The 12,714-nt window shown below is 36.9% G+C and overlaps 1 protein-coding gene across 5 annotated transcripts in view; it reads right to left on the reverse strand.

Annotated features, from left to right (window-relative positions):
- Positions 1 to 3,787: 3,787 nt before the first annotated feature.
- Positions 3,788 to 12,714, reverse strand: part of mlip (muscular LMNA-interacting protein) — a 28,205-nt gene continuing 19,278 nt past the window's right edge. For all 5 annotated transcript variants that reach the window (XM_086168543.1, XM_086168576.1, XM_086168560.1 and 2 more), the window contains 4 exons: positions 12,138 to 12,179; positions 11,406 to 11,468; positions 11,171 to 11,281; positions 3,788 to 4,993 (listed from right to left, as the gene is read on the reverse strand). In XM_086168543.1, the coding sequence (XP_086024669.1) occupies positions 4,784 to 4,993; positions 11,171 to 11,281; positions 11,406 to 11,468; positions 12,138 to 12,179 (426 nt within the window). In that variant the 3' untranslated portion in view covers positions 3,788 to 4,783. The remainder of the gene's footprint in view (positions 4,994 to 11,170; positions 11,282 to 11,405; positions 11,469 to 12,137; positions 12,180 to 12,714) is intronic.

Raw genomic sequence — 12,714 nt, forward strand, 5'->3', positions numbered from 1 at the left:
ATCCAAAACACTATTGTGCCGAAGCTTGGGTTTTCAATGGCCAATCACAGGATTAACGCTCAGGATGGCTCTCTAATAGAGGGTCATTGAATGGGTTTAGGGGTAATTCACAATGCGAACAATTAGGCTTACGTTGCCGCCACACGCTTCCCTCTATTATGCCAAAATACCAAACAAGTTGGTGCAATACAACAGTACTAACATGGAACATCCACACTAACAATTGGGCTTATTAGCATTAGGCTTCAAGAGGCTCACAAAATTCTAACTATTACAGGAGCAAAAGGATACTGGAAAGGTTACACCAGCCAGTCTCCCCACATCACATTACAGTATTTTGTGGTATGTTTCATCTTTCCCTACAACAGGGGTGGGCAAACTACGGCCCGCGGGCCACATCCGGCCCATTTTCTTTTTAATCCGGCTCGCCAAAAATTGGTACAGAATTCATACTTGATGTGAATAATTGGATCAATGAATGTGGGAGCTAAAACAGGAGATTATTAAATTTTTGGAGCTACATGAGAACACTTGAGAATTTTTCTGAGGTGAGCAGATTACCTCTGTGATTTAGTCTTTACCATGGACATACTGACACACATGAATGAGCTGGCCATGAAGCTACAAGGGAAAAACCAGCTTGTGCATGAAATGCAAACAAACGTCAGAGCCTTCAAAATCAAGCTGGTTTTATCTTCAAAGCAAATGTCAGACTATATTCAGACAAATGTCAGATACTATTAACAAATGGGTTTTTATTTTTTATATGTATTGTGTCTTGTAGTGACCAAGCCGATCTGTCAAATTTTAAAAGTCAATGCGGCCCCTGAGCCAAAAAGTTTGCCCACCCCTGCCCCAAAAGAACCTCAATCTCTTGTATTATGTCACCAAAATTTGCTCTTCTTCACACCATGATTTTGGTGAAGCGGGGGGCTTCACGCCTTCTTATAGAGATTGCGCTACCATATATGGCGATTGGAGGCGTTTCTGAATGCAAATTAGGCTAAATATGCATGAGCATCATCGTTTTGGACAGGTGGGATTCATCAACAGGTGTCAACATGTTTGATAAGAACAGATTCTTTTGTACTTACGCACACTGTAAATCTCATTCCTCATATGCAAGACTTTTTAACCTTTTCTATGCAGTTGATGAATGAGGTCATTGCCCCATATTTGGAATGTAAATTGAATTATAGATGGATAGATTCAAAAACATTGTTTATCCATTTTAGAGCACTTCAGTTTTAAAGTATTTCAGTTTATGACATGCTGATGTGGGTGAAAAAAGGCAAAAATCTTGATGCTTTTTTGGAGATATTTCAAACACTGGGAAAATAGGATGTGGGTATGGATCCACTGTTTACCACTGCCTGGCACAGCTGGGCTACAGAACCCGCAAGATATAGCTGTGGGTTCAGAAATTGAGGAAAGTTTTACTTTTGTTCTCTTTTGTCTCAAACCCCATATTCATATTTCAAGGAACATCAACAACAGCAGAGAAATTAATGCAAACTATTACACCATGAAATTAATATTTTAAATCATTCTGCAGAGTTAGAGATTTTCACAAACCGCGGTCACAGATTTGTTGAACAACATCACTGGGACAATTGCGACAAATCAACCAACTCAATCTGTAATTCTATGCAAATACAAAAATAAATAAAAGCACCTAACACACAGCATCAGTCAGTTTACGTGTTAAACTGTATTTGCTACAGGTAAACTATAATTATTTCTTTTAAGTGTTTTAAGTAAAAGGAATATAAACTATGAATTTTGTTGATGGATTCAGCAAAATGTCAACACTTTTTAAAGGCTAATAGGCTGATGCATCAGTTAGCAGCTGGATTGGTCATTGTACTTCCTATATACCTCGTGAACATGAGCTCTCATCAGGTGGTCTGGTTTCCCCCTGAAAAGATAAGATAAGATAAGATAAGATAAGATAAGATAAGATAAGATAAGATAAGATAAGATAAGATAAACTTTATTGATCCCCATTGGGGAAATTCCTTTGTCACAGTAGCATGACAGTTATAATGTCAATAAAAGGAAATAAATAAGACTATCAATATGAATAGAAAGGCAGAAGACAGAAGATAGCAAGACAAAAATGTCCACAAATAAATAGATAGCAGATAAATACACAGCAGTCAAAAACAACATCAGGGATGACAATGGGCAACATCAGGAACGGTGAGGTTGAAAAATACACTACTAGAACTAATCAACAATATAAATAGTGTATTGCCAGGCTGTTAGTGGAAAGGGTTTTTTTAAAATATGACAGCCATGTGATTGACAGGCAATCTGCGGACACAACACAGAAAAAGAATGCAAGAACAATATGTACATCCTAGAAGTTTTCATCCTTTAATTCTTTGGTGTAGTAATGACTAGATTTTACACCAAAAAACTGAAAATGTTATCACAATATCATGTAGTTTACCCCCCAAGACATGTGGAAAATGTGCAAAAGGCTTAGGAAACCTGAGTATTATTGTTTCAAGTTTAAATTACAGACAGGCTCGTCCAGTAGCAATTCTACCAGGGCTTCTAATATATGCTTCTTAAAGATGCAACAACGGGGGGGGCTGTGGCTTTAATAGAATGGGCGTCATTTGTAATGTAAGGTTGGCAGTTCACTTCCCGGCTCCTCCTTGCATGTCTAAGGTTTTTTAGGCAAGACACTGAGCCCCAAGTTCCTGATAATGGCCTGGTTAGCACCTTGAATGACTTTGTAATAGTGTAAAGCACTGTGGAACTGCATGGCGTATACATGTTCTATACATTGAGACCACTTACCATACAAAAATATTTCCATTGATTTGCTTCATGCAAAAGGAATTAAATTAAAAAAAAACATAATAATAACCAAAATATCCTAAAAGAGGAGATTCAAAAACTGGCGTCTTATTTTTTTTTTTGTTATGGTTCAGAAGCACAAGCCTGAGGAGTTTTTGGAGGAGGTGTGCAAAGATGGGAAAAGGGCTGCAGAGCGATGGCATTCCTCACTTATATTCCACCTATTGGAATTGGGTAAGTAAATAGTCAGAGTGATAAACCTTGTATTTTGGCACAAAATGCATGTAACATTTTGTCCAGTGTATTAATCAATGCTCTAATAATACAGACAAAAACTAAGATTAATTAAATATCAACTAATAAATTTCCTAATTTTTGTTCCTGGGATGTTGAATTTAAAATCGTTGTTGATGGTGAATACTGTTATGCCCCAGATTCAACAGCCTTAATTCTGTTTATGGATTGTGTAATTCTCACGAAACAGCCGGGTGTGTGTGAAATCCACAACGGGTACAAAAGACATCCTAGAGGCTGCCTTTAAATTCCAGCTTCTTCGGTTGCTTCCTGGAGTTTGAGTGTTTACTTTTTCTTTTCCCGTATGTCTTATCAGGTGGAGGATTCCCCAACATATGAGACCATTTTCATTCCCCAGTGTACCAAATGAAAACATTTCCTTCTCTCCAGTCAAACATGTACGTGTTGCCTCAACCCCAATTGTATTCGTACCTATATTCAAGCTTACTTTTAAATCACAAATTTGCAATTTCCTTTCCTGGTGGAAATGTCAGTGATAAAATGGATAGGATTCCAAAGTTGGGGAATCTCGACAGATCTTTTATCGAAGTTACAATCACAGATGATACCATTATTCAGTTCAACTCAATATTTTCTCATTCCAACTATATCTATACAAAATACAGTGGAATGCAATTCATTTCTGCTACTCGTGGATAGGAAAAAATGCCCATTTGACAAGTTCAGTATAAACCATTTATTGCATTTTATGATGAAATACTTTGCAGCATACTGTATAGTTATACCTATCATGGATTACAGCTGTTAAGACAGCTGTTAACACAGATAATATTTGCTATTGCTTGAACAACAATTTTTGACCAATCACTTCTTCTGTATGGCACTGACCTATGTAAAGGTTGTCAAGCCATAGCCTTAATGTATACACTCAAACTTGAAACTTTCTCTTTTAGCCTTTATCAATGAATGAGTTTGTTTCAGGATTTCCTACATTCCAAAAGTGAACTATAGTATTTACTTCAGTTCGAGTGGACATTCGGTACAGCGTTTCCTATTTTAATAGAGATGCTGGCTGAATAAACTGTTTTTGTAAGTATTATCTTTTGCAAATTTGCCATACATAGGATTTGTAGAGCCCAAGTTCCAAATACAATTTTTTAAAGAAATAACTTTGTAAAGTTATTCCGGTCATATACCGTAAGACGTATAATTGCGGTACAGCATAAACATAAGACAACCAGCCAAATAGTATCAGCAAATCACAGCCTCGTCTTACATCAAAGCAAAATACTATCTGTAGTGCCATTGCTTTATGTCAGCATCTTCTACATGGATGAACATCTACAAATACTGAAAAGGAAGTTAGACATTGGTGTCAACATTCATGATTGGCTGTTTGATTAGTGCTCAAGCTTTAATAAATGTACAAGCTTCAATGTCATGGAGTCCGGGGCTGTTTTTCCCCTAATGATTAAAGAGTTACTGTGAACTTTTTTATTCCCTTTTTCCTTGCAAGAGCTTGGCAGGTGCAGCAACGACTGAGGAGGATGGGTTCTTTTTATTTCATCCAAATAATTCAGTCATCTAAAAATGTATCTGAGGTATTTAAGGGTTGTAATTTTTCTGGGAGCCAAAAACTAGTGTTCAGTATCAAAATCTTTATTTGAAAAAAAATATGAAAACATCTTACAATCTGTAAATAGCTGACTTTTGGTGTTCAAAAATGAGTCTCCAGGGCTTCGATCTGCCCTGCAGTTGAGGTTGAAGACTCTGCCCCCGTTTGTTCAATGTGGTCTTCAGGTTCAGTAATCTGCAGGTCATTGATTGACGATGTAATTCCTCCAGGTTTACATTCCTCCCTCGATATGGGGCTTTTCGAACTGCAATTATCACTTTGTCTTGGGTCTTCCAAACTCATGGTTTCCCCCTGGAATGTAGAAGAATACAACTGCAATAATGTAATCATAATTATATTTATAAATAATTATAATCATAATTACATATATAATCATTTAGAAAGATAGCCAAGTAAGATGAGTCAAATTGAGCGGTTGTCCATCATTTCCTGTTTAGAGTTAATTCACGCCAGTCTGAAATCAAATGGAAAAATAATTCTCCCTGAAGCATAGTTTTGGGTCTGAATATTCATAATGCACTTAATCATAATTGGTAATTTTCTACTTGGTTCAGATGCTAAATTACTCACTGTATACTATATTTAATTTCTATTAAATTGAACTGAAAAGACACCTCACCCAATGAAGATTAGCTGAAAAACAATATTCTGATGTGCATTGTCAATGGCATTTCTGTCTTTTACAGCTTTTAATTGGTTTTGTAAAAGAGTGACCTAAAATCTCACTTCAATACTACAGTATGGTTCTGTAGCTGGGATGGGATTACAGCAAAGAGGTGTACTGGTATTAAATACTGCAATGGGTTGGAATGGCCATTGATGTGCTATCGCAATCACTGTGGAGTAACAATCAAAACACAGTTCATTTAGGCGGCGTTATTCATTTTGGAAAATTCGATTTGTCAGAAGAAAAGTGAATTGTGCTGTATTTTTAAAAAGAAACAAATGTACTGTATCTTTAGATGACCTGCATCATACAGTTTTGCTTTGCATATGTGAATAAACTACATACTACAGAATCGTCATAATGCAGGAAATGTGATGATATGCATGAGAAAGGGGATAAGGGGGCACGAGCCAGTGTCTCCCTGAGCCAGTCCCAAGCTAAGATAAATGCAGAGGGTTGTGTCAGGAAGGGCATCCACTGTAAAACTTTTGCGATAACTAAATATGCGAATCAAACCTAAGAATCTCATACCAGATCGATCGAGGCTGGGTTAACAACAACAGCCATTGGTGCCAATAACCTACAGGGTACCAGTGGAAATTGGGTTACTTTGGGTCGAAGAAGGAGAGGAGGCAGGCGTGTTCAGAAGCAAAGAGAGGAGAGGAAAGCCAGGAATCTGGGACTGAGAGTAGGGACTTTGAATATTGGGACTATGACTGAAGACAACTAACAGGAGTGTCAATGACTAGTTAGACTGGAGCTTTGACCTTTCCATTGACACAGAGGCTCCACCTTTATACTTCTTTTATTTATCACAAAAAATTTATCTTTAGATATATTTTTAATATTTCTTTTGTTGTCACAATCTCCCCTTAAGGCTATCTGCTTTGTATTCAATACGTTTTTTGTTTTTTTTTTGTTATTTTGAAGGGTGCATTCAGTGGACACCTAACAGCTAGTCATGACATTGAACCAACATAATGTCATTTACTTACAAGGGTCTCTTATTTTTGCTTGCTTGCCACCACTGAACTCTAGTTCTCTGAATGGAGGGCAAAGGTATTGACCATTGTTGTGTTGTATGAACCATATATTGCCCATGTTAAACCTGACAGAATTCATTCCTCTTCACATATTTGGCAATTCTAAATTTTCAGGCCCTTGCAAAATATAGTGATGCTGACCTCAGACAAGGAAGCAATCATCATACAGTGCCCCTGAAGTGATTATGCTGGTGTCTGAATGGTTGTGAAACATGGAACCATCTATAAAAACTGACAGCCATAAGTAAAATACTTCCCTGACAGCAGTTCCACTAACCTACGAATAAATGGTAAATTGTCCAAATATAAAGGATTCCTTGATGACTTCAATCCTTTTCATTGTCTTGCTACCTCACACGGGTCGATTGATCGGTCACGGGTAACAATGATTTACTTTGATCTGTCAGTTATCACAGCTTCAGACAATTTTGGCAGCAGCTGCTGCTGCTTTGTGAGTGGCCTGTCAGACAAAAACCTCCCGCTATTCTAAAAATCTGTTCATCTTTTGTCGCTGATTGTACCCGGATAACATCGAAGACTGACTTCAGGATGTCCACTACAGTTACACATTATCACCATCAGGGAATAATCAGATAAAATGTTTCAATCAATAAAGTTTTGTTTGAGGTTAGTGGATTACAATAACTCATTCAATATACGAAAAAAAAAATATTTTTTTTGAAAGCCTAAATACAGTCAAAAGACAAAAGACAGTTTAGAATTTATTGGCAGTTTCTTCAAGCCTCTGAATTTTCTTAATTGTTAAAATAAAATATACAACCTACAGTCTCTGCAATAGTTCACAGGAGCAAATTCATAGCTGGATCATTACCTGATCGAATGAAGTTGGGAATATCAGGCACATTACGAAGAAAACAAAGCAAACTCAACCAGTGCATTGAGCTGCACCACATATCTGAAAGATTCTGAAAGCACTTGGTGTTCAGGCTCAGGCCTGACATCATACAATCCCTTTCAGCAGAAGGCACAAACCAAAAAATCTCCGGGTGATTCAGAAGAGAGAAAGGCAAAAGAAAAATGTTTCATCTGAACTTGTTGAACCTATATTATTGTTGGTTTTACAGCATTGACTCACAGAAGCATGAACTGGCCCCTCCCAACATAAAGAGAGAATCGGTGGATAAGAATCAATGGCAGCACAAGAGATGAGATGTGAACATTTTTGGATGGATCAAGTGAAGAATAACGGTATAAGAGCTCAAAATTTCCTGATCAGATAAACATGAAAAAGAACAGAGGTTTTGGAACCAGCTTCATGACACTGAGTATTTCAATAATGAGACTTAGGGTTATAAAAATAGAACATACACTTAACAAGGAAGTAAAAAATAACAACTGCCGTATCCTGTCACCCGCCAACCTTTCGGTCTGACAATACTCATCAACACTTTTTTAAAATTGAAGCATTTATCTATAAACCTGCAGATAATTTGTTATTTGTTGCAGAGCACTTCTTCTAAAACAAAATTCTCACCTCGACAGACACTGATGTGATTTTAAAATGAAAACAAATTGATTAAAATTTAGCAGAAGTATACAGCAAGGTTCCGCATTGAGTGTTGTTTTCCAATGACTGTTTCTTTCTTTTTGTTTTACAGGATGGTTTGAGCAGAAAAGAGAGATGAAACACGATTATGTAATATGTACATAATATACATCATGAACAATTGTGAAATCCTCCAAAATTTTTCCATTATATCTCCATTATTTTTTGGCACACTAATAACACTGTCTTTTTTAGAAACATAACTAATCTCATGACAAATGACAAGGCATGGCGCAGAGATTTGGTCTGATGAATTGTCACACACTCATCTATCTCTGACTGCACTCAATTGAACTTCTCTAAAATCAGCAAATCATTTAGGGTTGTTACAGAGAATTGTTGAGGGCTCTCCAGCTGTACAGTACATAGTACTTAACATGAGGAGAAAAATTATTTTCTTGTTGCTTTATCACTATGGAAAACAATTGACTGTTTGGCCATGTCACAAACACACCCCCTTGCCTAAAATATGTATTTAAAATGTTTTAAAGGAAAGGCCTACTGTATTTTGCAACTAAAAATGTTTGCTTGCAATAAGTAAAGGAAAAAGTGATATTACTCAAGGCACAGCCTTGTAAGAGTTAGTTTTAAAGCTCATCAAGAGCAATCATGTCAAAATGAAGACAAGAGTGAGAAACACTATCACACAGCTCTTCACACTGTGTGATGAAGCAGGATATTGATTACATGCAAGAGAGCCGTAAGGAGGATAAATGATCTAAATGTCACACAGATAGGATAGAGTGAATCTACAGTGAAGCTGACTTTCATTGCCATCTCATCACCACTGCTAGGGCTTGATGCTAAAATCACCGAACTGGTGCCACTGCTTTTGACACATCATTATGTGCCCAACAAGTGTCTGATGTGAAACATTACAGGGAGAACAGATCCCCTCAGATGTTGATACCAGAGCAGTGTTACTACATCCAATATTGTACATATATTGATGTTGGTGCTAAATAAGGGATTGAGAAGACTGTTGAGAAGGAAAATATTACTCATAGAGTGGCAGGTTAAACAGTGATGATAAATCCATCGCAGTAAGTGCCTCACAAGTTTCTGTCAGCAAGCTTTTAGAATGCACCTCTTTTGCTACTTTTTTCCTCTCCCACAGCAAGATGGGTAAAGGCTGTGACAAAAAGATGACAAATGCAAATCAATATTGACCAGGGACTGATGATGTGTCAGTCAGAGGCAACAGATGGAGCCCATGTTTTGACCATCAGCCATGACACTGCACGTCAGAGACCAGTGGTTCTGGAAAATGTCCTTCCAGCATTTCCTCCATGGTTTTCACAAACTGAATTTCTTCACTCTTCAACCACAAAACACTGCTGGACATGAAATGCAACGAGGAGTGAGTAACTAGGATCCAAAGGAAAAAAACTGACATCTTGTTCATGTTGAATTGTATGCTGGTATTCAAATGCTAATTATAAAATATGTGCTTATATTGAAAAATAAGTAATCTCAATTTGGAAATAATGCTGTGCCTCCTCAGGAATTTGGTATATGTATGCATTGTTCCAGTCATCTTTTTGTACAAAACCTGTTCTAAAAAAAATCGTAATTCAATACTTAATTGCTGTGTTAAGGAACACATTGCAGTCCAAAAGCCTGAACTGCACAATGAACTCACAAAACTGAGTTCTGAGTCCCTGAACTGAGTCCCTCAACTCACAAAAATTCCTCACAGGTCTAACCAAAATATAGATATATAGCATAGGCTTTAAATGACAGCTCATCAGCAAGAAAGCCAACACTTTCATTTCTGTTGGCCTTCCATTGAGCTTGCATTTGCACATAACAGTTTTGTCATGTATACTATATATATATCCTCCTGCATCCCTGGGACCCTAAGTAGAGTAAGCGGTAGATTATGAATGAATTACAAAACAATGTGAAAGCAGGATTCAGCAGACTAGTCACTAGCTGCGAGACAGTACTTGCATTTTCAATGAATCTCCTGCAACAGTTGCATGTACATGGTCAGCTTTGATGTGAGTATGTGAGTGTCTGTTCAGCAATAGCATTAATGGTGTTGGGCTTGCTGCTATGGCAATAGGCATGTGCATGTCCATTGCACATGTATGACCACTTAAGTGTGACTTTGAAGTGGGCCAGTATGGTTAACAAGCATGGACACGATGTGCCCATAGAATATATATGTCACTGGCTGCATTTTGTTTATGACAAGATCTTTAGCTAGACCATACATACTTGAAGACGAGACATCTTCAAATTTGGGGTATTGACATAAGATGGCATTTGAAATCCCATAGCGGGACTGTCAATATCTGATCAACTAGCCCTTTTATGCATAATCTGTGGAGGTAAATGGTCACGTGAAACTGTAAACAGAGGCACAGCTGTAACACACAGCAGGGAATAAGAACTGTGAGTCTCTAGCTAGTTGTTAGTAGGATGACCAGAGGAGGAGGAGTTATTGCAGTGTCCAACTGTGATGGCCTGAGCTTAACGGGCCTCCTCCAGAATATTCAAAGTTAATGCAATGAATCATCATCTTTTCCAGAGACCCATCTTGGTCATACTGGGAGAAAAAAATCCTAGTTCATGCAATCTTTATGCTAACAACCCATCAACCCAATGAGCTGTGGGACTTCTGTTCTGTTACTAAGACACTTATAGTTTTATCACTGCTTACTAAGACACTTTATAGATTCACTGAAACATTTTATAGTTTATAGTTTATTTTTATTTCTAATTCTGCCTTTCTTTTATTATTTATTACTGTTATATTTTCTGTAACTCTGGCACTGCAATTTCCTTCGGGATTAATAAAGTTGTTCTTGTTCTTATTCTTATTCTTATTCTTATTCTTATTCTTATTCTTATTCACTGCTAGAGCTCCCTCCACAGGCAGGTGGACATATATTTTGTGTATTCAGGATACAAGGATATAACAGTAATAGTGCTACAAGGGTAAAATTTAACTATATTTAATATGTGTAATTGAAAAAAAAATTAGACAGGACAGTTGCCATCATTTCTGTTGGGTTTCAGGCACTCCGACATCCGCAGGAGAATCTAAATTCCATCTGTCATCGCAAACCACCTCAACCAAAAATGAAATAGGAATAATATTAATCAATTTCCTTTTTAAAAAAATAATTCGGATTAATTTTGATTCAGTGAATGCATACAGTTTAGATTGTTCATCCACTTACTGTTTTGTTGGTCTGTTTGACAAAAGGTTGTGGATAGCAGTTTTGGTACCTCTTGTCTTCCACCATCAGTCTTGGAATGGGTGTCATAGGGTGAATAACCCCAGGTTTTGTCTGGAAATAGGATTTAGTATTTTTAACAGGAGAGAAGAATTCAGTTTGTAAATGTTCTGGTTCTATTTGCAGTTTATTTTAAGGTGCAGTATTGTCTCATTAATTAGATAAAAACACGGTGTACCTTTTTGGCTTCCCCCAGTTTTCTCTCACCATCAACGGATGGATGCAAGGTACAAATAGATGCCTGAGTACATTACGAGTGAGAAAATCAATGAGTCTATTGGTGTCATAGCTGAAAATTATTATTAAAATTATTTCATGCAAATTTTCACTATAAATATCCAAGAAATTTGAGAGAAATGTGTTTCATTTATGATTAAACAAAGTCATTGATTGTCAGCTTTATTATAAAGTGAGATTTACACATGAATTAAAAGCTGCTCTACGTGTAATGGATCCTATACTTGCGTCCAGTTCCATTTTCACCAACATTTAGGTTTCAGTTTATTTGTTTGGTATCTCACCAGTGACATAACAAACCTAATTTCATATAATGACAAAGAAGTGCTTAATCAAACCAGGCTCTGCCATGTAGTCAAGTTTAAGATTTCTTCCCACATTATGATTTTCAGCACCAGACAGTGCATGACTGTTGTTAATGTGGGTATATATTTATTAGACCTGAAAAATCAATTTTCCCATTAATGTTACCATTAACTCCCAGTACTGATAGTAATAGTAATAGTAATAGTAATAGTAATAGTAATAGTAATAGTAATAGTAATAGTAATAGTAATAGTGCAGACTACCCCTCCCACTCACCCCATTGTCAAAACTGCGTCTTGTAACTATGAGCCTGATAGGGATTAGTGGATTGGTATTGTGCATGTAGCAGTTCAAAAATGTGACTCACATATTTGGTTTCACGTCCCAAGCTCTTTGCAAATGATGAGTTCTGCCAATGCAGGTGAAAATAAATCAATGAATGCATTTAAAAAATGCTAAACAGATCAACATTGGAAGCAAAATAGAAACACTGAAATCGTAACCACCTTAAACATGCAACACTTACCCTCCGAAAGTGACTGAAAGACAAAAGTCAAAACCATTCCTCAGTGACTTCCTGAACTTGCCTGAGCGCTATAGATGATTAGTGTTTTTTACATCTTCATCCAATTTTTGTGTTGCAGGAGAAAATTAACATCAAGGTTCTGCTGAGGATGTGTGTTCTTGCAGTTCGTTTGACATCTGTATTATCAACAGAACTGGTGACTGTTCTTCTCTCAATCTTTGACAAGCATCAAATTCATGCTATCTTATGGATGGCACACCCTCCTCCATAAATATATATGCACTAACACACATACTTATTTTCCCTGAAAACTACATGGAAGTTTCATTTCAGTGTTGAATGATAAAGAAGGAAAGCCACTTCATTTCTCCTGCTGATGATTTAACACTGAGAGTTCCCTTTTATCTTACTTCCAATT

The sequence above is a fragment of the Fistularia commersonii genome, chromosome 2 (genome assembly GCF_037954325.1).
Source record: "Fistularia commersonii isolate RoL2024-O1a breed Wild chromosome 2, RoL_Fcom_v1.0, whole genome shotgun sequence".
NCBI lineage: Eukaryota > Metazoa > Chordata > Actinopteri > Syngnathiformes > Fistulariidae > Fistularia > Fistularia commersonii.